This window comes from Diachasmimorpha longicaudata, chromosome 13 (assembly GCF_034640455.1).
Source record: "Diachasmimorpha longicaudata isolate KC_UGA_2023 chromosome 13, iyDiaLong2, whole genome shotgun sequence".
Taxonomy (NCBI): domain Eukaryota; kingdom Metazoa; phylum Arthropoda; class Insecta; order Hymenoptera; family Braconidae; genus Diachasmimorpha; species Diachasmimorpha longicaudata.
Window position 1 is genome coordinate 5,275,063 of NC_087237.1, and position 27,618 is coordinate 5,302,680.

Consider the following 27,618-nt stretch of genomic DNA (forward strand, 5'->3'; position numbering starts at 1 on the left):
TCAACGGTTCTTACTATCTGACGATCTCGATGTTATCCTGTGGCAAATGGTGTCTAGACCACAAGCTAGGGAAATTTCGCTCTCACCTGGAAAGGATTGAGGGAACTGTTGAATGGTTTTTTTATATTCAATCGGCGGAGTTCATGGAAATCAGTGGCTGGAGGATTTTTTATTCACGTAAATTCAATAGTTGGGAATCGCGGTAGCGTGTCGGTCAAGGATTTTTTCTGATCTGACTGACCGGAGTTGTGGAGGAGGAAATTAGTACCTTCAGGACTTGTATGAGTGTAATTCGGCGGTCGAACATTATTTTTGCGATGGAGCTAATCAAAATGGATATTTTGATTAGCTCCATGAAACGTTATCATAAACGAATAGTTTTTTAAGGATCATATTAATAGTTCCTGATAAAAATCATATTCCCATTATTTTTCTTAACAGTAATGGAGCTAAATGTGGTTTTTATTGCCTCTATATTGGATAATGCCAACAACATCAATTTTCATTACTCATATAATCACATATTCTAACAAACACCACTTCCTGTTTTGCTCTCCCAATAATATAGCCCCACCTTTCCGGCGACCCTTAGAAACCTTTTTTTATCGTAATTTCTGTCACTGAAAAATCTTTTTCTACAGAATGAAAAACAACTAACTGATACCACCGCATAAATAAATTATTCAAAATAATGCCATTAAAAATCAATACCTTCCGGTAACAAATGCATTTTCTGAGAGTCTATTCACATGATAAATTAATTTTTTAAATAAAAAAAAAATATTTAAACCGACTGAGCACTTCGCTACTGAATTCTCTAATTGACCGGCGCTACTTCCGCAATTTAACATCTCCTCAGCACAATGCAGTGTACGCATTTATCAAAATGAATCTCATTTATCCACTTTCCACGACTTTCCTCAACCTCTGTCTCTCCAACACTCATCCCATCCCACACCTCCCTCCTCCTCCCCCCCTCATCGTCATTAGAAATTTCAATCGGATCGACATTAGGTATTCCCCGCACCAGTTTCATGTCTCTTTTCCGTGCAATGACCTTGTACTCCATACATCCCACCGAGAACGCTATTCGCAATCTAAAATCAAAGGGAAAAAAAAAAACTGATGAAATGAAAGAGTTTCAGCGCATTACTATGGAACTCTTTCACATGGGGAAAGTGTCGCTCTGATAATGGTCGTACATACTCATCAGCGGGTGTAATAAAACCAACGGTACAACAATCACAAGTCAATGGGACAAATAAATGAGATTATTTATTGGAACATGAAAATAGAAATTCATGACTTCATAAATACTCAAATGTCTTCTTGATCGTGAGAGCTAACGTAATTTATCGATTATTTTATTATAGATTTATTATATATTTTCATTTGATTGCCTTATTGACGAAATTCTCGTCGACGCTCTCATTACCGTTGTCTTGGTGACGATGTCAATTTTATTTTTGCACGCGTGACCAACTTGAGTGGAAATAAAAAATAAGAAAAATGGTGAAAAGAAAAAATATGGGGGAAGATAACATTTCAAATAATTCACCGGATGTTTTGATCTCGAGACGTTGATTGAGTAGTTTCACCAATGTATCCCTCATTATCTTGGTGTTATTATTTTTATTATTTTATTTCACCAATCACAGACATTTGCCATTCGGTGTAACTTATCCCCTCAATCATCGTGAGATTTTTTTTCCTCGTGATTTTTATTATTTTTAGACTCATTAGGTTTTTTAATCCAACGGTGATTGTTAGAAAGGTATTTTCCCACTGATGATTAACGAAAACTTATGCTCTCTACGTCTTCTTTGCCTGTTTCACCGATGATAATCACCAATTCCGTTCTCATTATTTTTCCGATTTTTTATGTCGTCGGTTATTTGCAAAATTCTGCGGACAATTTTCATGAACGGTATTTCTACTCGAACGATCGTCAATCGATTCCTGCCGGATCATTCAACGCAGTTTCCACTCAAACTTGAGCATTTTTTTTTTATTTGAACGATTACAATTTTTCCTTCGGAAGCAAAAATACTCAGCTGAGTAAATAAAAGTCAGGGGATTTTTCCGGTTACAATATTGTTCCCAGGACAGATCGGTTACTGCTCCGACGTTGCCCTCGGGGTTGCTAACACAATCGACAAACACCAGTGAGTACTTATCTCCTTCATCGGTTTCCAACGCAATAAATTTGTTCGTCATTGTTGACAATTGATGGCCCCCAGGTCCATCCAGTTGGTCCGTCTCAAGATCAGGGAATCTCACGGAAGGTCAGAAATAACGTGATAAAACTGGGTAAATGAAAGACTACGTCCTTGGTGATTCCGGATCTTGGGTTTGCTTTATTTCACCAGAATTCTCAGGGCATAATTAAATTTTATTGCGTCGAAAAATTACTCTTCAATTATTCACTCATTTTTAGTACTTTGGAGGAGTTAAAAACAGCTCTGACCAAATTTTACGAGCGAGAAATTTTGGTTTTTCATGAATAAAAAAAAAAGGGGTTGGGATTTCATGAATTTAAAAAATTCAGTTGAATTTATTAATCTCCTTATTACTCATTAACTTAATTACATTTAATTTTAATATCTCCTTCACTGTCCAACCGAATAATAAATCAACGATAATATCTTTTTCCACGAGGCATTAAAAAACATTCTGGAGTTAAAATTATCCATAAAAATATATCTCATAAATACAATAATTGCATAATCACCCCCTTGCATACCCTATTTGTTTGTGTATTATCCACATTACCCCTATAGACAATTTATTTAGCTAACAATCGCCACCACACACGAATTATCATGGGAATTTAGCATTCCATGGCTGTCGTGCACTCTACATTTACCAAAAGTTCCCCTTTCCATCGATACAGTATGCAATTCTGGCATCATAATATACCTTTCCTTATTCTCCTACTCAGTTATGCCACGCCTTTTAGCCGTGCACTTTGTGGCCCCGGTAACACACGCTTTTTGTTGTACACACCCTTCACTGTATCCCCCCTCCTCCTCTTCCCCCTGCCTGCCACCCACCCCCTTCCAGATAACTCCAGACAACACTGATACACAGAGTTATAAACTCCAATGGATCCAGGAGACAAACTAAACGTGGGCGAGGAATATCGTGCCAGATCGAGAAACGATGCACTCAATTCCAGATCTCGACAAAGCAACCGCTTTAAACGATCGTTGTAGTATTTTTTTTTTTTCGAATTTTTACTCCACTTTCTTTCGGTATTTTTTCATGTTCTGCGATTTTTCACTCAGTGCTCGATAAACCCTTCTAAATACCGTAATTGGGGATTGCGATATGTTAGAAGTCGTTCAATGCCGCCTCTGATAATTGCCTGAGAAGTTTAGTTGTGTTGGATTTTATCGGTAATTGTATTGAAAGAGTGGTTGTGATTTTTTGGGATTTTGGGGATTATTTGAAGGGATTAGGAAGGGATTGAGGGAAATTAGAGAGAAGTTTTATTGAATTAAAAATATCCAGAAATTTTTCCACTCAAAAATATTTATCTGATATGATATTGTTGGAGTGGTTGTGGGTTTCCGGGATTTTGGGGATTATTTGGGGGATTACGAGGGATTATCGTATGTACTGGAGGGTAATTAAAATTTATGTGGAACTTGTGAATTTTTTTATTGAACAGAACTCTCTGCACATAATTTAGAAATAATTTCTCAATTCATCTCTCGTTCCACATTAATTTTTTATTCTTATACCAGGTTTCTAAATTACTATTTTTATTGATCTCCGACATCTGGAGAAATTGATACATCGATTGTCCCCGATCGTTCTCCTCTTATGGAATTTACCCACCATGACAACCACTTTTGATCCTTTTGGTGGATTTTAAACTGATGTATTTCTTTGTGCAGTTCAAAGTTTCAAGAGAAAATGTTTGTTACACCAGCAATACCCGGAGACTCGTTAGTGCAAACTGTCATCTTCATTCTCATATACTCTCGTTTTCAACTTTCCTACACGGCTCATTTACGAACTGCAGTTTTCTCCGGTTTACCCAGCTCGGTCATCCGCTGCAAATCATTATACATTATTTCCTTATATTTTTTTTCTCAAAATCATAAACAGAGTCTGCGGCCAGTTAAATTCTGTTGGCGATCCACCCGAGAGATTTTTAATGATAGTAATCGTTGGTGGACTCGTTAATTTGTGAAATTAATAATTAAATTATACATTCCCTTTCCTTTCACGAGTGCTGGTGAACTAGAAAATCGAAATGAGATTTTTCATTTAATTTTCTTCGACGTTTTAATCCCCTCATTTACCCCATACAAAATTATCGCGAATTGTTTCATTAATTAATATTTATCTGGACATAAGCCTTCATTCGTCATCTCCACGGGAATGATATGAAAATTGACAGATCGTTAATATTATCATTCCTTTGAATACCGAGAACTGCATCATCATCAATTTAATAAATTCCCCAGTTCCATATGCAATATGACGTAGCAATGTATTTTTAAAATTATTCTTGTGCTCCGTTAATCAATTAAATAGGTGAATAACGTATGAATGAAAATGGCAAATATCCAGCCGACTGTCGCAATTGTAAGCAGTATCGATTAACTAGATGTTCCTAATGAGAATCTGTTACAATGCATCACTGCTAACATGAGAATTCTCCCTCCCATTCTCGGTTATGTTGCACTTCTGCTCCTCCGCGATAAAAATAAAAACGTGACCGTTATTTTCACGGACGATGTTGCAAAACAGAAGTGGTGCACTTTTGCAGTTGTTGTGGGTGAATTGCAAGTACCATCGCAAATCGTACAAAGGAAAATTGTTGTGGTTGAAGGTGACGTGGGCCTTATCTCATTGCACGACCGCAACAATTACATGCGGGTGTTTGTATCGTACAATGTAGTTAATGGCCACTCCAATTCAATCCATAATGCAATTTATTTGTCTCAATGAATTAATTAGGAGCGAAAAAATTTTTTTTTTAATTAATCAAGAGCTATCAAATACGGAGAGCCATTTTTTTTTAATATACAGAGATATATCTTAAGGTGACTCCGTTTATTTAAAAAAAATTATTTCATGATATAATTAGAAGAATGAAATTAACGAAGGCGTAACAAAGAAACCGATACCTACGATTATAATTACGTAAACAATTGTGTTAATAAAAATGATAAGTGGCGCGTGATCCCACGCGAATAATCTTTAAACTATATTCAAATATTCTAATACCATCGTTCACGTTATTTCAATCCTTCAAACAAACCAATAGAATTTTCTCACGCAAATGACGTAATCCCGGAGCCGATAAAGTAAATCAGGAAATGGTTAGCACTCCCTCGCAAATACTAAACAAAAAACACAGTTGCATATTTGTTTTTTTTTTTATTTCTAAATTTAGCGAACTATCGCCCACACGTTCCCATAATTGATTAATTAATCCACGGAAAATAATGCCTATTTCGTTAATTCTACCATTCACCAATGACGCATCACCAGCGAAAATTCCGAACAAAGCGATGCCGGTGGGTTTTATTAGTCTCAGCAATAAATTCCCCTGCATCGTAATTACGATCATTAATTAATTATGTAGCAGTCACCTCAGAACTGGACGTCATTACGTCGCTACGGTATCTCCGGTGAAGTGCCCCCGGGCGTTTATCAGCGGTGACCGGACGACTTCCGCTTAATCCGCGCACGTGATGATAATTAATAACAATTGCAATGTGCAATTATTAATTGTTACGGGAATTCCCGAGCGATATTACTCAATAAAATTAAATTTTCTGATGCAACGGAGAATATCGTACTCCGTTCGATATATTAGTCATTATTTTCTTCCAATGTCGGCTCACCGATGGCTCAAGGTTGGCGCAACGTTGGCCTGATGTTGGCTGGCAGTATACTGGCGCTAATAAATTGGAAAAAAATATTGTACCATATGAAAGTGAGAGCAATAGCTGACTGGTAATGCAATTACGATTACATCTGCATTTCAGATTTAATCCACTTGTGTTCTACTTTGCGCTTCACTAGAGTTTATGCTTTTGTAATTACAAACGATGGCCCTCCGTGGCTTTGACAGTCGCCGGTCAAAGGCTGAGTGGGTCATTAAAATCATCTTTTCGATTTTTTTTCATGATCCTTCTTCTCCTGGTGGTTAATTACCGCAATTGACACCTTGTGAATTTTTACGGCCTTGTCCGGTGAATAATTTGTTGATGCAGATTCTCGTATTTTGCAAGCTTCAATTATATTATTTCGCTAGTCACCTTGGATTTTAACCGAAAATTATGTTTACTAATGAGGTAGACAGACGACCGGGGGAATGAATTTTGGTTGAAGGCTTTACTCTCGCCGCATTATTCTGAAGATGATTTTGCAGTTTCTGAGAACTATTGTATATTTTCTGACGCTTAAATCAATTAATGGGAAATCATTCATTTGAAAATTTTATTCATCGGGGAACGTTGGTCGCTTCTTCATATATTTATTATAAGTGATTTCACTTCGTAATAAATGCTCACTCATAGCAAGAATGTCTCTTCATTGACGTCAATCTGCTTCTCTCACAGTGAATGCATTTGCAGTTATTCATTTTTCACGTGAACAACTAATTCTATCGACAGTTCTAATATGACATCAGTTCTCTACCTGATCAATACAAGTCAACACATTGATCTCGTTCACCGTAAATCACTGGATTATCGATTGATCCTCCTGTTTTCATCTCGCAAATGCCGGAATTAATTTGACGGTTGAAGTTCAGATTTATGCGAGCGCTAATCACCGGGTATAATTTACAATCATTAATTATTTATTATATCGAAGGTGTCAGTTTAAGTCAGTTAAAGTTTAGATTAAAATTTAAACGCTCAATTCGCGTCTCGTTTAATTCATTCTGCTCCAGAATAAATGTCCAATCATATCAAGAGTGTCTCTTCATTGACGTCAATTCACTTCTCTCCCGTTGAATGCAGTTTATTCATTTTTCATTTGAACGAATAATCCAATCAACAATTCAAATATGACATCAGGTCTCTACCTGTCCCTAGAAATGAAAGACTCCACGATTAGAAGTCAATCAGGGAATTGATCTCGTCCACCGTTTGTTCACTGTAAAAGGTGCCATTGCGCAATTCACCAACGACTCACTGAAAGAAAAACCAAAACAAACCAGGGGAAAAAAAAAAGGTCGAAGTCACCTGGAAAAAGAAAGAGATCACATGGGTGCATGCGGGGACAGATTGAAGGTGTGGTCGACGATACAGCCGGTAACTGCGGTTTGTTTCGACCTGGGTGACTCCGCCCGCAGGACATTATGCGGAAGAAAGAAAAAAAAAAAAGGAAAGTTTAAAAAAATGAGAAATAACTTCTTTGATGTGGGACAATTGGTTGCGTTGGTTGGTTATTCAAAGCGTTAAATGTCACTTGAACATTCAGAACTCGATCATGAGAAATTTTTGAATTGAAAATGAGAGGAAAATTGACGGGGAAAATTGCAGGATTTATTTTTCTTTCTGAAAATTATCGGACGCAGGGGGGAATTGGGGAGACACCATAAATATCATAAATGCGCCCTCCAGTCTTCCGGATTGACTCGGGGATTCATTGCGCAATGAAAGTACATTGTATTCAGTCAATTGTTGGGTTACAAGGGGTTGAGAGGGGGATGAGATTAGCATAGAGTGCGATTATATGCGTATGCACTGTAACCAGGGCGTATTTACTCGGTAATCTGGCATTCACGCAAGCTAATGCTTGCACCGCCCCGTTGACCGCACATTCCACGGGTTTTATGAATTACCAATGGAAATGAAAAATCTTATCAATGCTCAGGATACCAATCCAGGATTAATAATCCAATGAGATTCGTTATTTGTTGGTAATTATTAAATGCTCACATTAGTCTAGTCTGGAACTGCATTCTTACACGAACGGGATTGTAATGAGGTATTGTAAATACCGGGGTTAATTAATTTCGCTTGATTTATTTTGATCGGGGGAATTCATATTTAATTACAGATTTCATCTTGATGTAATGGATATTTCATTTTTCTTGTCTTAATGGGCATACAATTATTTCAGTCATTAATTCTTTCCTGGTAACTTAATAAGATTTTTATCCAAACAACGAAAGTGTTTGGGTTGCCTAGAGGTAATTTCCTCGCAGTTCCTGACACATACGACGAAACCTCACTCGAAATGATTTTAAATATTCGTCAATGTATTTAAAGTATAACTTTGCTGACTAACGATGATTTGTATAAATTGCTTCATATATAGACACCGGACTTTGTCTGACTCATTCTCAATTCAAAGTTATCGATGGTCTAAGGAATTATAATTAATTTTTCATTTTTTATTCTTTGCGGGAAATTGAAACTAAAAAGATCTCCAAAATCGATCATTGTTTATTGCCCAATAATAACAATCTGCATAACAGGCATAGAATACCATAATAGCCTAGAAATGTACAATATCGATGTTTCTATTATAGATTTTTTTCGGTCAATTTTTACGAACGAAAATGTTATTGCTCATAAACAACGGAGATTGAGTTCAATTGCTCTCATTTTCGTAACATTTTACGCACCAATCGGATAAATCCTCTGAGCATTTTCTCCCACTGTATTTACGTAATAAAAAAATTACCTAGGAAGAGCTGAGTACTGGAATTCACTGGAGTATTGTATGAAGTGCATAAGTCCTTCAACTGAAGTGCAATGAATGCCCGAATTCACGGAGCATGGTCAGTAGTGAAGAGTGGTTTATATATTTTTTTTCCAACGGTATCACACTGGGAATATTGTCTTGCGCAATAATTGGAAAGTGAAGGAACCTAAATTATCATGTTATAATTTCTTTTTACGTATTAATGACTGTAGTAATTAAAATCGTTGATGCTCAGTGAACAGCGTGAATTTATTAACGCAATAATTTACGTATCGTTTGCTACAATTTTCTGAATTTTTTCCCTCTGGGAAGTTTACACAGGACTTGAAAAAATTCAGTGTAATTTCTCTTTGAAAAAATTTAGGACACCTTGGGAAGGAAAATTCTTTACGGAATCTCTTTTCTTCCCGGGATATTGCCCGAGTAATCTCCGTACGAATTTTAAAGTCATTTCTTGGAGCATTGAATTATGGGAATAATTATACATTTTTGAGCGGAACGAGAGGTTTCAGTATAAACTTTCAAGAAAGCTGTTCTCAAATTTGTTTAATTTTTCTTAAACCCCTCATTGGTTTGTTCATCTGTCTCTACAATCGAATAAAATTGATATTTGCTCGATCGAGAAGGTTTGTACGAATTATCAAAAATATTATTTCACTCTAGTTGCACTGAATGGCACGTGAATTGTCTGTGTACACGTGACACGTGTTAAAACACTTGTGAATTGCCTGTTTATCTTCAAAAATAAAAACCATTTAGATCGATTCTACAAAGCTTCAGATAAAGATCTTACGAAGTACATTTGAAACAAATAAAATTGTAATTGAGACGTCATAATAATTGAACATCAGTCAGTGTTGAGGTATAACTGGCGGTTCTGACGCATATCCACAGCGTTCACTGCAACCGAGTGTTGTCAATAGGATCCTCGGTTAGATCCACAGATTCTGATTTGATGCCGACGAAGTTAAACGGCTCCACTAGCTGGAATGCCGGCGCTTCAGTCTCCTCTTTTATCTCAGGCTGATCATCTAGAGCTAGGGGATCTACCTCTTTAACTGGTACTTCTCTTCTAATTTCACTGGAGCTCGTTGCAGGGCAGGGTGATATGTATGCAGCGGCAAATTTTGAAGTCGCTTGACAGGAGAAAAATCTGGGATATACACCCTCTCTCAACCTCTTACGACATCCCGTCATTTTCCATTCCATGTAATTCTCCAAATCTTCGTCTAGCTGTTAGATGGAGTGCAAAAAAAGTCTTTGAATACTCCGAATTTTTGTTAGCCCACTCCACGATGTCAGGACCGTTTCAAGAGCATTTACACGATTTACCTTTTGCAAAATTGACAATTATTGAACGGGTTATTTCTTCAAGATTTTTTGTAACGTCATTTCGTGATTGATTTGGTATTTTAATAGTATTGAAAAAATTGAGAGTGATGTCATTGAAATAATTGGCAGATTCGATTCAGAATTAAATAATTAGGGAACTTGAGGTGTTCATATTGTTAAAAAACCAAGTAAATGATGAAATGTCCAATGTTTAGAATATTGGTATTGAAAAAATTGAGAGGGGAATCGAGGGTGTATTTAATTATCTAAAAATATAAAGTATTTTAAATGAGCAATGGTACTAACAACAGGTATAGCTCCACGTTTGAGTCGTCTCTTCCCTGGATATAAATCCTGCAAATTTGAATAATCAACCGGCTGTCTGTAGCAATCGGGAAAACCTATTCTCACGTAACTTACCTGGTAGATGACATTTCCCTTTCCATCATTAACAGTGAAACCGAAATCAATACTTCTGAAGTGTCTTCCGCAGATGATAAATGTGTTAGTTACACGTAGGTTAGGATACACTTTACGAATTTCAATGATCCACTTCTCCCGAGCAATACAATTACTGGGTAATTTAAAGACGGTCTCGTTGGGTCCTGCTGGACAGTTTGGAATTCTACACTTGCGCATCATAAACGTTGTTCAATTACTAAATCCCCAAATTACGATATTTATTTTATTCTAATAGCGTTTAACATTTTCCTGGGGTTTTGACAATGTGAATTCTCGTGGATCAATTGGTGTGGGTAGGAATGATTTAGAGACACAACGGTAGGTGGCAGGACTGCATGAGGAAGTTTCTCACGAAAGTACCTCATGCTGACATATCCTTTGTCGGTCATATCTCCATAAATCATCGAAATTTCATCAAAATAATTCATTTCAATTTTTCAATGACATTACTCGCAATTATTCATAATTTAAGACCTTGAGGCTTAAATATTCTGCAGTTGGAATGACAGTTACCATTGGAGTTGATAATTGAATTCGATTTTTTTTTCGGGTGAAGAGACAATTGAGAAATTTTAATTCTCAGGCATTTTGGTCGAGAAGAGCTCAGATCGTTCAAACTAATTATTTGGCCTTAGAAAAATTTTGATTGAACATTTCTGCTCAGATGGTAATTGCCTTTGGGGTTACATGGCCAATTAAAAATAATTGTAACGTATGTCTGGGGGGAAAAACATAATCAATCCCGAGGATTGCATTAATTTCTGTAAAAATTATACTCACTTTGAAGTGATCCTCGCAAATAGCACTACTTAACCTCAATTTGCCAGTGTAAGCAGCTGCGATACACCAGAGCCTCCGAATTTCCGCGGATTTAGGAACACTTACGAATATTTTATGGGGTGTTTTTATTGTCGTATTTTTACAATTTGGTACAAAGCAATATTTATACGTCGGTGTTTTTATTTTCTTCTTTTCTTTTGACATTTTTGGAGAAATACAGAGCCGAGTATTTCCGCGAAGATCAGCTGTTGAACTGGTGGCGCCACTTGGCAAAAGCGTGTGGTGTAGTGACATCATAAGCTTTCGCGGGAGTTTCAAGCATTGAAAAATTCTTAATCCATCAGTAAGGGCTTCCTCGTGGGTTTTTATCGATAAAAAAATATACCATTGAAGTCGTAAACTGGGGGAAAACTCAATAGAAATGAGAGATCATAGAAATTTTCATCATAAACTTTCCCGTCAGCTGGAATACAAGTCACAGAAATATTATTCAACTCTCGTGGAATTTAATAACGGTACGTGAATCACACCATCACGTATAAGACGTGTTTCAAACCTGAATAGCTTACGTTTTCTCATAAACGAACGATATCCGTTTCATGATAGTCAGCACTGGGTCTGGCATGAAGGTTTTAAAGAATAGAATGTTTTGCGAAACACCCTGCGCTCAATTATCCAGCGGTATTGTCGCTGGTTCTGGATTAAAGTTGACCTTCGACTGGCAACTGCCTGCGGGAATGAAAAAAAAAAATGAATAAAACCCATTGTCTATTATGAAATTCCCAGTGATCAGCGTTTCTCAACAAAAAAGACGAACATCAAAAAGTCGATATGATTTTAAAAAATATTTTTTACTATTTAATTTCATAGTATTTATTTCATTTCCATTGAACTCTTGGCAATGACCTCAATACAATTTTATCTAGTTCCATTTTTATTTATTTATTTTTGTTTGCAAGAAAAATCCCTCCCGAATAAATTGTTTCTAATTATTTTATAAAATTAATGAAGACTTTATTTCTCTGAATGACAGAAAATTTGGCGCCATCGGAGCTGAAGAAAATGAGGAACAAGCAGCGCAAACAACGCAGGAAGGCCGAGCTTGAGAGGCAGCAGGCAGCCCACGCCCAGGAGAAGAGGGAACAGCACAATAAATCCCGACAACAGGCCGATCCTGACTTTGAGCAGCCAACGTTAGATGAATTGATACCCGAGAAACTTGAGAGGGTGAGTAATTCATGGAACACCCCCGCCTGGGTTTTTAGTCGAGTAAGACAAAGCGATGTGGTCTATAACTGTCGTTTACTTTATCTACCAGGTTGAGGATCCACTGGAGCAGGCGATCAAGTTTCTGCAACCCCTGCAGAATCTTGCCGCCGATCGAATAGAGACTCATTTGATGGCGTTTGAAATCTACTATCGCAAAGGTAACGATGTGCATTTATCTTTATTTCGAAAAAAAGTTTTGAAAGTATTGGAACCAAGTTCAGCAGTTTCATTTAACTTATTCAACAACTATAGGGAGACTTTTACCGAGAAATTTATAAAGATAATTGAACTGAAGAATTCTTAACGAATTTTTATCAGTTTCATTTAATTCGCGATGGAATTAACACGAACATAATTAATGCACTTCCAAATCAAATGAATTATCGTTTCGTGAATAGAAAAAAAATTGAATTTTGTTTCATTCAGGTCGAACTCTTCTGATGCTTCAATCAATAAAACGTGCGCATCGCTTGGACTCCAGTAACCCCGACCTCCACTCCTGTCTGGTGCGTTTTCTCCGGCACACAGCTGCCTCCCCCCTCGAGGGTCCAGTAGCCGAAGTTGTGCAGCACCAAACCCGCGAGATCTACCCCAATTCTGATGCAGTGCAATTCAACATCGAATTCCTCCAGAAAAACAAGACCTCCCTTCCTCACCTCCTCCAAGGCGCCAGAATGCTGTACCTCCTGGATCCCACATCTCAGTGGAAAGCTCTCTCACTCGCCACCGGCATCGACGACCTCACTGGGGTCACTCTGCCAATCTGCACGAGGGTGCTGGAAGCCCTTAGAGCCAATGATTTTGGCCCCTGTGATGCAGCGATAGACGACTACATGAACAAGTGTCACAAACGTTTTCCCTATGCAACTGCATTCAGACCACCAGAGGCTAAGCCACCAGTTCAGCTTAATGCAGCACTCAATCGTCAGGACAAGGAGAACTCAATTAAGAACTGATCGTCCATCACGATTAATCAACAATAATTAGCAAAAACCGAATAAGAATCAAGATTAAATAACTCAAACCACCGGATGGATGAAATAATTAACAAGATTTTCTTCCCTCTGGACAAAAATTAAAATGTGCATGAAACGTTTGTGGGGATGAGCCTAGGGGTGCTCCACCTGCCTGAGGAAAGGGAGGAGGGGAATTTAGAGCTGCTGGATAATGGATTTTAAGTGCGGATTATAGTGATCATATTGGAATAGTGTCGATAATCGAACGAAGAAAGTTGATGAAGATATGATGAGGAACAATCTTTATGAAATTAGACAACGCGGGGGGTCTTGGGGGTCGTTTATGGAATTTTTAATGTAATAGCAAGGACTTCAGGTATGTTCACTTGATAAGGTACGTGATAATGATGCACTTGGGGATAGGGGAGGGACGAGAATGCTTGTGAGTGGACTTGAAGTGCGCATTTGAAAGGTTTAAATAAAATGAAAATTATAAATACAGTATAATGTAAGACTCTTACGTTTCATACGCTCTGTCATCATTAAAGTGAAGTATCAACCGATTTATTGATAAATAGTCCATTAATTAAGAGGGAGGGGGAGTGAAAATTCATCAACGATTGCCTAGTACTGGGCACTCTACTGTGTAGAGTCACTGTGGAATTTATTTTATCATCGATGTGTCCTTCATCAGTCATTATGGACTTAAGATTGTGTAATTAATTTTTGTGTCATTAAATGGATGAGAATGGTTTGTTCATTTATTAAAACTTCATGGAGGTGAAAATTTTTGGGTGTTTTTTTTTCGAGAATCTGTCGATTTTTGTAGGATGAGTGCTGAAACACGTTGGTAGGAACTTTTTATAAATTTTCACTTCATTGATCTTCACGTCATTCATATGGTCAGTCAACATAAACAATGTTTAATTTTTATTCTGCCTTTGGGTCTTCGTGATGAGTGCTCAATTCAGTGATGTCTGCGATCTACATAGACTTACGTATTAACTTATACAGTTGAAGACAATTGGTTGTGATTTTTCTTTTTTTTTAGAAATTCTACAGTTGTCATTGTATCATAATCACTCATTAATTGAACTAACAATCATCAATCTTGCGATGGACGAAGGAATGCAGCTGCGGGGAAAAATGTATCATGAGATCTTTGAGAGAATTTTTGTAATAAATCTCATCGACAGACTCTTTCCAAACTCTTCGGGATGAAATGTGGCAGAGTAATTGCTACAGAGTCCCACGATATTTCTGCATCAATAATTAATAAATTTTTAGATAAATAATACGAGCGAAATCATTGTGATTCGAAAGATACTGTATGAATTCATTCGATAAAAGTGTGAACTATTCGCGATAAAAGTAATTTTGTACAGAAATATAATTAACAGAGGAGGAAAAAAAAATAATAATTGTATAGTAGTAATCATCCAGTCTTCACGGAAAAATCCATTACTTCAGCATTGAAAATCTAAATAAATTGTCGTTTCATGAATTTTTCATACATTAGGGAGTACAATAAATAAACTGTCTAATTATAGTAAATTCAAAAAATATCTTTTCTCATTTTTATTTCGAATTTCATCTCCAGTTAAATATCATTCATCCCTTCAATATTATCGTTCAAATGATAGCTGAACGATATGTGATAAAAACTGATAAAAAAATTTTGTATCTCAGACGAAGATATAAATAACGAATAAAAATAGACAAATATTCACCTAATTATCTCCCAATGACCAAATAATCGTCACGAGAATATTATAAATACAACAGGACTTTTGCCAAATGATAACTTCCTTGATTAATGCCAACCCGAAATATTTGTAAAATTCCTATTTATGATTTAATGCACCCTGGTAAATGTAGTTGCCTTGTCACTTATCTTAAATTGTACAAAACAACGCGTCCAATAAAGAATATAACGACTAAAGTACCATGATTTATCAATTCGTCAACGAACAATATAAATATTATTTAGTTATTTTCTCTATTATGGAATATTATGTTTTAGGTCAAATTTTTTGGTCTGCCCCTCAATCATCACTAAAATCGTTATAAAAACCTTCCTCTACATGATTGAATTCTCAATTCTTTTTCCTCTAAGTCTGGACGTCATCAATGTGGCTTTTTTACTGGCGTCTCGGGTAACTGACTCTGTGTACTCCAATCAATCTGCTTGAAGTTGATGGTGATTTGCTCACTCTTTGGTATGAATTGTCTATAATAATTCAATTACAAAGAATTTTTTCATTTCGAAAAATGAATTTTTGGAAGTCCTTTGGCAACTTCATCTCGAATTTTGATTTACGTATTTATTTAGGCTTTTCTCACCTGTACTCGACCTTAGCTGCGTCTAGCATCATCTTGGAGGCGGTATTTTTCGTCTTTCCGTTGTTCTTATCAGACATGTAAATGATTTTTTTAATTCCCGATTGAATTATTATTTTTGCGCACTCGTTGCAGGGAAACAACCCCACGTATATTGTGCAATTCCTCACGTCGCCAGAATTTTTATTCATGATTGCATTCATTTCTGCATGGCAGACTGCAAAAGTAAATTTGTAGGGGTGTGGAAAAAAATTTTTTATCACAAACGGAGCACAGAAAATGATGGGCTGTCTAGAGCCTCTCGAAAAATTATAATCAAACTGATGTCCGGCACAGGAGCAGTTGAATATAAAATAAAAACACATGAACAATCTATGACGTACCAAATAAAAATTTAGAGTCCAGTTTGTCCTCACTGTGTTTATTCCAGGAGAATCCATCATCATTGCAGCCTCTGGGCATTCCATTGTATCCAACAGCAACAATTCTGTTCATGTCATCAACAATGCATGCCCCCACCTGTGTGTCTGGATCTTTGCTTCTCTGGGCCGAGAGGAGGGCAATGCCCATGAAATACTCATCCCAGGAGATCACGTCAGTTCTGGCGTTCTTCCGTTTTCTGGAATTTGCAAATTTAGCTGATGACATTCAGCACCTTCTTAGTTTAATTATTGTTCACTCACCGAGTTGATGGAGATGCTTCTATTTCGATGTTATCCATTTTCAACTGTGACTATTCCCTGAATAGTCAATATCAATCAAAACACTGTGACGAGACCTTGCAGTCAATATAAAATCGAGGAAAATAAATTGGCAGTGATAGTGAATACTCCAGTGAGTTCTGGAGTTCTTATTGCGCCGTCAGAAGTCTAGGGACGGATAGATTATTATTATTACTATTAACATGATATTCAGCAGTGATTGCGCATGCGTGAACTATTATTCTGTCCATTTAAAAATTGTCCGTTATTCCTTTGCATTATTTTCCACTGCGTTATTCGTAGAAACTCTATCCTTAATTATCATTTATAATTTTCATTACAAAAATTATTATGAAACAATGAGTTTATCATGATGTAATGTAGTGTAATCTCCTCAATGCTCATTATTTTATTGAACCAAATGTGATTGTCCTCCTTTAGTTCCGACTCATAATTATTATAAACTAATTGGAATTTATTTATGAATCTATTGATGAGGTACAACACGATATAATGAGCTTTGTAATTCACAAAACGATACGAGGAATTTCTTTACCGACGAGTAAATATGGCGCCTATCAGTACATAAATTCCTCGCTCGATTGTAGTTCCAGGAATGCCCATTAGGGGGCCAGAGGATTCTCCCACCGTCATTTTCCCAACTGTGTATCACATAACCCCAGATGCCCCCTCCCTTACAGCCCCTCCATGAATTTTCGACGCTTTTCGTTTGACAGATTGGAGTTGCGCGCGCGGGCGCGCTGCACCATCATTCCACGTGAATTTTTTTGTTGTTTCTTGTACGTGAATGCCGGTCATACCACCGATAACAATTGTTTATGCAGAGTCGTTAACAACAGTAGTGTGCATGGTAAGTACGTGAAAATAATTCTAAAATCGGCCATTTTTACTGGCCATGTTTTTTTTTTAACGAGGACTTTTGCATTCTTTTTTTTTTTCGCCTCTTCGTCCTCACCGGATTCTTTTTATTTTCATTGCTGGCAGTGTTGTGTCTCTCGCTGGACGAGAGAAGCTACTGGACAGAACAATATGGTTTTATCGTTGGTGTATTCATCATCACCACGGAAGTGATGATAAACACATCCTGGATAACCACAAACTATTTATACGCCTTCTCGTTTCTGTTTCCCTTGGAAGATTGTTTTCGATAATTTTTTTTTTCTTCAACTCCCTGCATTTCTCTGGTGAGATGGATACCACAAGCCAGTGTTGTGTTTCTCATTTTGTTGCTTTTTAGTTGTTTTATGGGCCATTTTGTTTTTTTCGGTGAGACTAGGTATTAAAAAAAAATCTTCAGAATGCCGGTTTGTGCTTATTCTCCGAGACCACAAGGTATTTTAATAGCTCATAAAGTTCTCAACATTTTTTATTATTTAAACAGACGAGGAATTAATTTCATTGGCAATGAAATTCGTCGGTTTAGTCTGTACAAAGCATCACTTGATGCTAATTTCATATTAATACTGTAATTTTTCCTCTCATTATCAGTCCAATATTTGTTTACAGTTTCATCCCCACCTAACCTCAAACCCAATGAATCCCCTGGATTTGATAACAAACGCGGAGTAATTTATTCCGATAGGATTATCGTTTAATAGTCATACACGTTAATTGCTTTTTTTTTCGATAATAAATCCGGATTTCAATCCGCAAGGGGGAATCGAATGGCCTACACCACTACCAGTGCAGTATAAAACAGAACAAAACAAGTCGATAAAACAGTTATCCAATGATTTTGATTTATTGAAAATAGAACAGCCGAGTGAAAGATGTCAAAAATGTAAATTAAAATTTTTTTTATCTATTTTTTAGGCAGGGTATTCTCCGGTATGGCGGGGAAGGACGGGAAGGTGGAGTCGAAGGGTGATATTGTGAGACAGGGATTTATGGTGAAGCGTTCGCAAAATAAAAAACGCTTCACACCAATAAACTACAAACAACGATGGTTCGTACTGACACGTCGTTACCTCGTCTACTACGACAATGACAGTGAGGTAAATTGATTTTTGTTCTTCGTTCAATGTCTTTTGGATTTTTAAATTTAACACAAGAGAAAATTGGGAGAACAGCACAGGATCTCGTTTAAGTGGTTGGCATTATCCCATTAAAAACAAGTAAGGGGTTCCATTTTGCCCCACTGGCCCCTGAATGAAAAAAAACTGTCTCAGTTATTTATTTAGTCAATTAAAATACAAAGACTACAGATTCTTCCATTAGAATTAGTACCAGAGGTACTAATTTTAACTGTAACTGGAGCAACAAATTATGAACAATCCTCAAGACAAATCCAATGTGAGCTCTTCTCTCTGTTTTCCGCCTATAAAAATAAAATACTAACAAAAACGAATAAATATGTCAGAAGCATTATCATTCGCGTAATGTCTTCAGTCGTTCCTGGATAAATTTTATTACGTACGTCCTTGAGAATATGCGAAAGCTCTGTACGAACGTGAAAATGTTAATTGAATGTGTGGAGCCCAAGGAAACTGTCACGGCAATTCATGTCTCTTTATCGTTGGTAAGCCCATTTGGTGGTTTAGCACGCAAGCGCAGATTGATAGCAACCCCCTTTCTTTCGGCACAATCTCCACCATCCCCTCCGTTATTCTGCACATCCTGGCACATCTCCGGATTCACGAGTTCAGTTGGTTAGCCGTAGCCGCCGACGAATCGACTTGTCGTATGCGCGTTCAAGTCATCCATCGAGCGATCCAAGTTATTGAGAGAAAACGTTTGATTATTCGATTGAAAATTTTATGATAAATCGTTGAAAGCACTACGAGACTATTCAAATTCAACGATCCACTAATATTTACCACTGACTGGGCTCGAAGGGGGAGGACGGGATTGTTCAAGATCGCGACTGTTATTGGGGGTGAGGGACTTGATCTCTTGAATGAAATGTCTGAGGGATGATGAATAAAAATAAATAAAGCCAACAACAAAAGTGTTCACAGACGCGCGGGCGCACGTTCACGATCGATCTACGGGCGATCCCGGTTGTTCCACTCATGACAAACCTGCTTCCCAGATACGCTCGGTCCATTACAGCCACTGTCGTTCATCAGATTCAAGAGCCACCGCTGATCCCGACTCCCTCACCTCACAGCATTATTTTTTTTAATAATAAAAAAAATTGCTCCTCTCATAGTTGAATGAATCTATAAACTTCTTACGAGCTTTTCTCTCCTCATTGTCAGACTTTGACAAATGAGTTTGCAAGTTATTTAAGTTTAGAAGGGAAAAAGTTGAACGCTGGGGGACGGGAGAAAGCTTGAACAATCCACGTGGAACGTTGAGTAAAATTGATCGTCGCGTCGATTTTAACGAGTGCCGTTTTTCGTCTGAATTTGAAAGAAGAAGCCTCCGAGAGGAGAGATAAAACAGTGCGATTGTAATTCAAGTTGGACAACGTGGAGGTAAGCAACAGAAGGTGCAGGCGGGGTGGAAAAAAAAAGATGTTTAGAGAGGAGAGAATGGGTGGAAAAAAATAGACGAAAAGCTTTATTCATTTTTTTTTCACCCTCCGGTTGGACGAGTTTACTTTGACTTTCTTTGTTTTGAAAAAAACGTTGTATTTTTCGCCCCTTTTGTCATACCCCTCTGGTTTAAAATGAAAAATAATAAAAAAAATGATATGGATACAGGAGAGAATAAAAACTCACTGGGGTAAATGAAGGTGAAGAGTGCAGTAGCAAAAAATTCTTTGAAAAAAGATTTATCCGGTTAATTGCTGGATGCGTGTCTTTGAATATTAAATGTTGATGAAGAGGAGTGGAAAAAATATCGTAACTGACCAGAACTCGCGTCGTTGCATTTTTGCGAGGGATTTAGCCACAGTATTTTCAGACTTCATACCTCACACCTGTGTTGACCCGTTTTTAATAGGATTTGGGTGAATGGAAATGCATCTGTGTGCTGGGAAATTGCAAATCAAAATTATAAATTCATGGGATAAATTGAATTTCAAAATATGCTTTCGAATGTTTTTATTAAAATTGGAAAATACTCTGGAATATTTTGTGATAAGCCCAGAGAACATCCGGATGACAGAGAATAATTTTTGATGATATTGTGAGAATGGGAAAAACTGGAATATTTTAATTGAAAAATGGAAGATGTTTTGGAAATCAGCCGATAAAAACGGCTCTTCCATTTTTCACATACAAATCAGTCAAAATTAATTGGTTTTGCCTGCTTTCGGGAGAAATTTTCCAGTCCTTCCTGCCACATCTCTCGTGTCGGTCACTCTCGTCAATTTCCCGATCACGAGAAAATTATAATTAAATTGTTTAACACCTATTGACCTATCGCACTGCCCTGTTGATTGTTTGAATTTTTAATAAAATTTGCGTTCAGGGAAATATTCATGTAAATTCGGAAATCACAAATTTAATTGAATTCCAACTTATTGGAAATTATACATAATTAATTCACGAAAGAAATTGCTAAATTTGGGGTTTTCTGGGTAATGTCATGAGGGTTGAAAAGCCAGAAAAATTTAAATCGAAATCCAGCGGAGGATCTATTCTACATCAGCGGTTTTCCAGCCACCACAACATGAAATTTTATCAGATAGTGAATTTCCATCGATTTGTCAATCCCGAAACATTCAAAATGAATCACCTACTTTTAGAAGAAATTTTCCTGTCCTTTCCATTACACCTCTGGTGTCGTTCGATCTCGTCGATTCCCCAAACAACGGAAAATTGTCCTTGAATTGTACAGCACTGATTGAATTTTCCTAGTGCATTGTTGATTTTTTTTTTTGTTCACAAATACGTTCTATTATTCCCTCCTTTTTTTCCAGCGACGAAAGGAACGGGGTCGCATTGCCATTGAGAACGTGCACGTGGTGGAAACGGCTACCCTAGGCAACGTTGGTGGTGGCGTCGGCGACGTGGCTGCCGGAAGTGAAGCGGGTTCAGGGGGTGGTGGCGGTGGTGGCATACCCCCTGGCCTGCCATTTCAAGTTGGCTATCGTGAGGCAGGTCAGGAGTATACTCTTTATCTACTCGCGGCACGTGAGCAGGACCGAGCCGAGTGGATTCGTGCACTACGTGCAGGTAAGGAGGGACTTTTCTTCACGCCTCGATGGCCCATTCAACGCGTAGCCCCTTTTGTCATTCCATTCATTCGTTATTCCTTCGATATTCCATTCTGGTTTTCACCCTTATTCAGCCAGGACGTACCCGTTTTTTGTGGGCCAGTCATTGCGAAGGAAATTGGAAATCGAACACGTCTTTTTTTAGGTTTTAGGACGCGAGGTGGAGATGCAAAGATGGAATAACATTAATTTGCAATTGAGTTTTAGTTCTGCGGCTTTCGAGGCCATGAATTATATTTTTGCCTTCCGGATGGACATTTTTTCGCGAGTTACGTTTGTATTTAATGTCAAATAGAACAATCCGATGCAAAAGATTCCCAAATTGCGAAAATTCTAGGCAGTATTTTTCGAATAAATTTGGCTCTCGTTAGAATCAACATTCACAATGAAAAACAATACGAAACATGTAACATTTGGAAAATTTCGGGGGCGGACCAAACCAAACAGAATATCCTTAATCGACAAATGAAGCCCCGGGGTCCCTCAGTCAATAGTTTCAGAAGTGTTTGTGCAGCCTATCGAATGGAAAAACCTTCCAAAGTTTAATTTGACCTCAAAGGTTCAACGAAATTTCACGTACACTCGGCATCAGTGAATTTTTTTTTTGTCAATCGCTTCGGTATAGAATAGGAATTTTTATCATTTTTTTCCTTCTACCCGATTGATCAAAAGCTCTCCCGGTTGCACACACTGCTCTTGATTTTCATAAAAAAACGGGTAATGGAAAAAATGGACGCTGCCACATAGGAAAAAATAGCGTATGAGCAGAAATAGAATCGAGAGAAATTGTGCCGGTAAATTTTTACAGTCGTACACACCGCCGAGCTCTGGCAATTCACCGTACACAGTTCGAATAATGGAGTTTCGGTGCATACTAGAGTTTCGTTTGAATTTCCGGATGGGAAACGCGTCACGGAGTATTACACGACGTAGAACTGCATCCCCCTAAGTGAAACCGAGTCACTGTAGTACATTTGAATACTAAAGTGAATATTGTGATTTTTATCGGTTGACAGGACCTTTTGAGCTTGATATTTCACTGAGAAATAACTCCAATGATACGTAAATTATTATCAGATGCTAATAGGGAGCACTTTGCATTCCAGAACGAGGCAAAACGTGGAATGCTAATGCAAGGATATTGCATTAATTGTTTAGTTTGTTTTTCAAACCTGTGCCCTTCATGGTATTTATTTTTAGTTTTTAAACGGAATTGAATATCAGATAAGAATGTAATTTTCGCTGGTGCGAGAACTTTTAGCTACGGTGGTAGTTCTCGGTTGGAAAAATTGTTGTAGAGGAACAAAGTAAATATCGGGATTTTTATGACAAATAATATAAATGCTCCGATGTTGCGTCAATTGTTATCAGGGGCATATGGGCGACATTTTGCTGCATTCCGGAGGATAGGAAATGGGCGTTTGAAGAAGAGAAAAAATATTGTAGTGAAACGAGATTCCGTAATTAAATGAATGTTCGGTAATAGAATTTAATGGGGAAAAATGGAGCGATTGAAACTTTGGTGGACTGAAAACGAGATAAAAGAATAATAAGGAAAGAGACGATCGCGCATGAAGTTGATTTGGACGAGAGGAAAAGGGCAAATACCTAATAATATTTGAACAAGAGCTCCGACAGTCCACAAAAATATTGTGATTTTCGTTGGAATTCGATTGTTTTTTATGGGATGCAAATAGCGGATATTTTGTAGGAAAAAATTCTCAAACAAAAATAGATACTTTAAATTCTCGGAGAGTTAATTTGTAAAACTGTTTTAATTATTCGGTTTCAAAAAATATTTTATATCCTTGTGAATTCCAAATTTGCGGGTAAAATCTTTATTCTTTATTTTGTTTATTATTGTAATATTTTGAAGTAGAACTTTTATGTTCCACAAAAATAATGTGATTTCCGGTAGAGCTCGAGGACTTTTTCTAGACCGTTGGGTTAGTTTTTAACAAAAGTTTTTCACTGTAGAACACTAAAACGAATATCAGGATTTTTATGCCAGAAATAAAGGAAGAAACCGCTTCAATGCTTCGTAAATTATTATCAAATGCAAACAGTGGGGGCTGAATAAGCGACAATTTCGGAATAATCCATTGTAAGTTGAGCGGTCGACTTTGAAATTGACTGTTCACCCAGTTTAAATGAAAATTCAACTTTTTATTGATGTTTATGCAGCTCTGAAGTTCTCACCTTTAATTTTCCTTGACCCTTTTTTTTTCCTCATGAATTCAACCGCAAGAACATTAAATGCACTTTTAATGGGAGGGTAACATATAACATTTTTTTATCCAGCATTCTGTGAATTTAATTTGTGTCACAGGGTGTTTGGGGAAGATGAAAGATTTGATTTAGAGGCAAAAGTCCTGAGGGATTAAGAAAATTGCCGTACTTTTTATTCCCACTCTTCCTCCGTGTTTTTTTTTTCCTCGACTTCCTTCACTCGTTTTCTACTATCCCTGGGCTAATGCATATGAAAAAGAGAATCGCAAATCACGACTGAGGACCACCCCGAGGAGCTTACCTAAAAGTGCAATGTTAATGTGGACTTCGTGAGTGCACACTGCCATCATCTAGAGTTGTGGAAAAGTAATTACAAAGTTAATTAGACTCGACGGATTAGATTAAGAAAAACATAACTGCAGGGACTACTGGCTCACTACCTACTCTTTTCATCGCGAGAATGAGAAAAAAAAATATATGGCAAAACTGAATGGAGGGAAAAACACTATAGAGAATGAAGAAAAAAAAAATACATGACCAGAAGATAGATACTGAGAAGATAATTGGGAAGCGGAATATACTCCTGGCCGCCGGAAATACGGAGTTATTATATCCACCGAATGAAAAACGACTTGAAATGAATTAATTTATGTGAGCTTAATTATCAGAGCGAACAAAAAGGAAAGTATATAGCTGACAGACGTTCCATTTCTTCCCCTCGTCCATGAATTCAATGTAAAAAAAAAAAAATTGCCATTGAGAGCAAAAACTTTTGCTCAACACCATCAAAGATTCAACTTCATTTTCACAAAAGTTTGATTACACCGTAGGTCGATGGTTGGGCAGAAAAAAAAAAGTGGAGAAAAACTTTTGAAATTCAGTTGAGAATGGGAATAAAGTGGAGTGCAAATTCACCGGGTCAATTGAATCTCTAAAAATTGCAACAACGACCCGTTCGAGTCAATAATAACCAGTGTGAGGAAAAAAGTGGAGCATTATGCGAACGTCAGGTGCTTGGTTCTTCTATTTCTGACAGGATTGAAGACAGAACGGAAGTGTCAGTGGGATATCTATCATGACCAGTATTGGGAATTGTGGCCGAGGGAGAGCCTGTCAAGCCCTCCCCCCGATAACCAACGTAATTCAACTCCTGCCAATGAAGATCAAATCCCATTTTTTTTTTCTCCTCCTCTTGTGTCTTTACCAGGCTGATATTAGAGACCGATAGTGAAACAAAAGTACCTCAACGGGACGTAATAAGGAAAAAAGTGAATAAAAATAAACGGAATTGAAAAATGGAAGTGAAAAGAATAACAGTTGCGTTATCAGGTCGGCGAACACGCTAATGATAAACGGCACTACGTGGGTGTACTGTTGATGACGTCCTTCAAGACGAGTAAAAAGGTGTTCAACAGAGACTGAGTGGGGGAAATAAAAAGTGTCCACAAAGTTGAGGAAAAACTTGGTGGCTCTTATTCGTCGCATATTTTTGTGCTGCGTACACGAGAGTTACCGAGGTTTTTCAATTTATCAACGGAACAATGCGAGAAAGCGAATGGAAATAGGGGGGCGGAAGAAAAATTATCGAAGTAAAAAATTCAGTTTTGCAGGGGAATTGCATTAATCATTGATTAACGAGGAGACTATATTTTTCTCCAACACGTCCCAATTTTTTTTCTACATTCTGAAGGGCTTTTAAGCAGAACCAGAAATTAATAATGTTCTCCCTATATTTGGGAGCACAATTATCATTTTTTATTCAGATTAAAAATTTACTTTCTCCGTTGATGAGTCCTCCAAAACCAGAGAAATGATATTCCAACAAATATTTTCCCCTTCACATAATTTCTTACAATTTTTTTTTCGCATCATTTGTGGACCGTGAAAACCCATTTCACCTGGACAATGTTACCGCACGACAGTTTTTACGCCACCGTAACGAGACACCCCCAACGAAGTTACTGCATTTCCGTTTGTCAGTGGTGTTGTGCTTTGCGTATTGAATAGAAAAAACGAGTGATGAGAGACAGAGTGAGTGAAGGAGTGAAAAAAAAAGAAGAGAAATAAGCTAAAATATACAGGAGTACTCTTCGCCATGGAAGTGAACTCGAATGAGTAAAGAGGAACAAGCTTTGATGTGTCACTGCTGGCGAAAGGGAATGAGAGAGAGATGGAGTGGATTCAGGAAAATAACGATAGTGTCGGAAAGCATCGCAAATTATCCTGAAAGGCTCACTAGATATTATCCGTCGAGTTTTTCATTTTTATTTTCCACTACGTCAAGGACACTCATTCAAGCATCACAAGTCATTTGGAAGAAAAATTTTCCATCTTCAGTGAATGCCTCGAGGATTATTCCTATATTTTGTTAAAACTACGTTTAGATTCGATTCAATTTTCACGAGTTGATCTTTTGCAACGCATTTATGATGAATTGAGTAATAAAGTTCTGAGAGTCAGTTACGAGAAAAGCGAACATTCTGGTGATAAAATGCTGTTTCTTCTCTTGCATAAATTTATCCAGCCCAGAGTTGTAACTTTTTTTTTTACAAGGGCTAACAGTATAACATGCACCAACTGGTTTTTCCAGCATTCATTAGGGAATATAAAGCACAATGGGCAATTTCATAATTCACTGGTTCAAATGAAAAATTCAATTGTCATTGAAATGCATATTGTTGAATTTATGACTACTGTTGTTTGCAGTTTGCAGTGAAAATCCAGGCCTCTCTGGTAGATATCACGCTGGCCTCTGGAGCGGAAAACGCTGGTCCTGCTGTCGTCTGTCAACTCGGAGCGCTGAGGGCTGTGATACCTGCAGCTCGTGGTCATCGAAGCCACCGTCTAGTAACTCGACAAATTCCACAAACGCCTCACCATCAATTAACACAATAACCAACGCTTCTGGAGGTGAGGCAGATAGACGAATTCAACAGCAGCCGACAACGACAATAACAGCAACTACAATTACATCAACTACTAGTACAACTGGTAGTGCTGCTGAAACTAACAACAATCCAGTAGTTCAGTCCCAGGCACGCTCGACAATTGGTTCGTACACAATTCAATTAAATTCTTGTTTAATTCTGTCAATTGTTTTCACACTCTCCCCCCCCTGGCATTCATCTCTCTATTGGTTTGTCGGGATTTTTCTGCAGCTTTTCACGTCAATCAATTAGTTGACTCCACCGAGCGGATTTTTTTTTTCATTTTCTGGTGTTTCATTTTTTTTAAACATCAACTGAACGAGAGAAAATTACTGCCCAATCGCATGGGGATTAAACGGACATTAACTAAGACGCTCGGTTGAGCATAATTGCAGATAATAATTGGTAATTTGATAACGGGGCTCTGTTAAATCAGTCTTGCCCCTGGGTACCTGTAAATTTGAGTATTCGATGCAGCCACCAAACGAGTCGCATCGATAATTAACTGATAGCCTGTGAATTATGATGAATATATATGTGTATATATGTTTCTCAATTCCATGAAAATCCAAGGGTACCACTGGAAAATTGTCTACTGTCGACAGTTCCAATATTGTCACTGTGATAAATCGATTTTCCACGGGATCTGACATAACCCCCCCTGGGGGCATTCCGACAAAAAAAAAATCATCCCCATCCAATGTGAATTATCCTTTACTCTCTCTTTTTGCTATTGCGAGAGAAAGAGCTGGATCAAAGCGAGTATCTAACGATGTTAGGGGAAATTTTTTTTTCTCTCTCTCGCA

The 27,618-nt window shown here is 37.5% G+C and overlaps 4 protein-coding genes across 9 annotated transcripts in view; 2 read left to right on the forward strand and 2 right to left on the reverse strand.

Moving 5' to 3' along the window:
- Positions 1–14,274, forward strand: part of LOC135168359 (N-alpha-acetyltransferase 15, NatA auxiliary subunit) — a 34,999-nt gene extending 20,725 nt beyond the window's left edge. For both annotated transcript variants that reach the window (XM_064132436.1, XM_064132435.1), the window contains 3 exons: positions 12,296–12,489; positions 12,581–12,689; positions 12,958–14,274. In XM_064132436.1, coding sequence (XP_063988506.1) covers positions 12,296–12,489; positions 12,581–12,689; positions 12,958–13,487 — 833 coding nt within the window. In that variant the 3' untranslated portion in view covers positions 13,488–14,274. The remainder of the gene's footprint in view (positions 1–12,295; positions 12,490–12,580; positions 12,690–12,957) is intronic.
- On the reverse strand, positions 8,409–11,542 carry LOC135168365 (uncharacterized). Of its 2 annotated transcripts, XM_064132460.1 has the most exons (3): positions 10,441–11,168; positions 10,327–10,374; positions 8,409–9,921 (listed from the first exon to the last, which is right to left on the reverse strand). In XM_064132460.1, exons 1-3 carry the CDS (start codon positions 10,660–10,662, stop codon positions 9,586–9,588), a joined length of 606 nt encoding a protein of 201 aa, XP_063988530.1. In that variant the 5' UTR covers positions 10,663–11,168; the 3' UTR covers positions 8,409–9,585. The 2 variants fall into 2 exon arrangements, with proteins under 2 accessions (XP_063988530.1, XP_063988529.1); XM_064132459.1 differs by lacking the exons at positions 10,327–10,374; positions 10,441–11,168 and adding an exon at positions 11,263–11,542.
- A 757-nt stretch (positions 14,275–15,031) lies between the features above and the next one.
- On the reverse strand, positions 15,032–16,714 carry LOC135168367 (deoxycytidylate deaminase). Its single transcript, XM_064132461.1, has 4 exons — positions 16,511–16,714; positions 16,211–16,446; positions 15,831–16,044; positions 15,032–15,717 (listed from the first exon to the last, which is right to left on the reverse strand). The coding sequence occupies exons 1-4, from the start codon at positions 16,546–16,548 to the stop codon at positions 15,615–15,617; spliced, it is 591 nt and encodes a 196-aa protein (XP_063988531.1). The 5' UTR covers positions 16,549–16,714; the 3' UTR covers positions 15,032–15,614.
- A 507-nt stretch (positions 16,715–17,221) lies between these two features.
- The window catches only part of LOC135168360 (tyrosine-protein kinase Btk), a 47,325-nt gene continuing 36,928 nt past the window's right edge, over positions 17,222–27,618 (forward strand). Inside the window, exons 1-5 of one of the 4 annotated variants that reach the window (XM_064132438.1) lie at positions 17,613–17,733; positions 17,826–17,881; positions 18,362–18,543; positions 21,360–21,615; positions 26,592–26,936. In XM_064132438.1, the coding sequence (XP_063988508.1) occupies positions 17,848–17,881; positions 18,362–18,543; positions 21,360–21,615; positions 26,592–26,936 (817 nt within the window). In that variant the 5' untranslated portion in view covers positions 17,613–17,733; positions 17,826–17,847. Of the gene's footprint in view, positions 17,400–17,612; positions 17,734–17,825; positions 17,882–18,361; positions 18,544–21,359; positions 21,616–25,357; positions 25,475–26,591; positions 26,937–27,618 lie in introns of those variants that run through there. The other 3 variants (XM_064132437.1, XM_064132439.1, XM_064132441.1) reach the window with 3 other exon arrangements.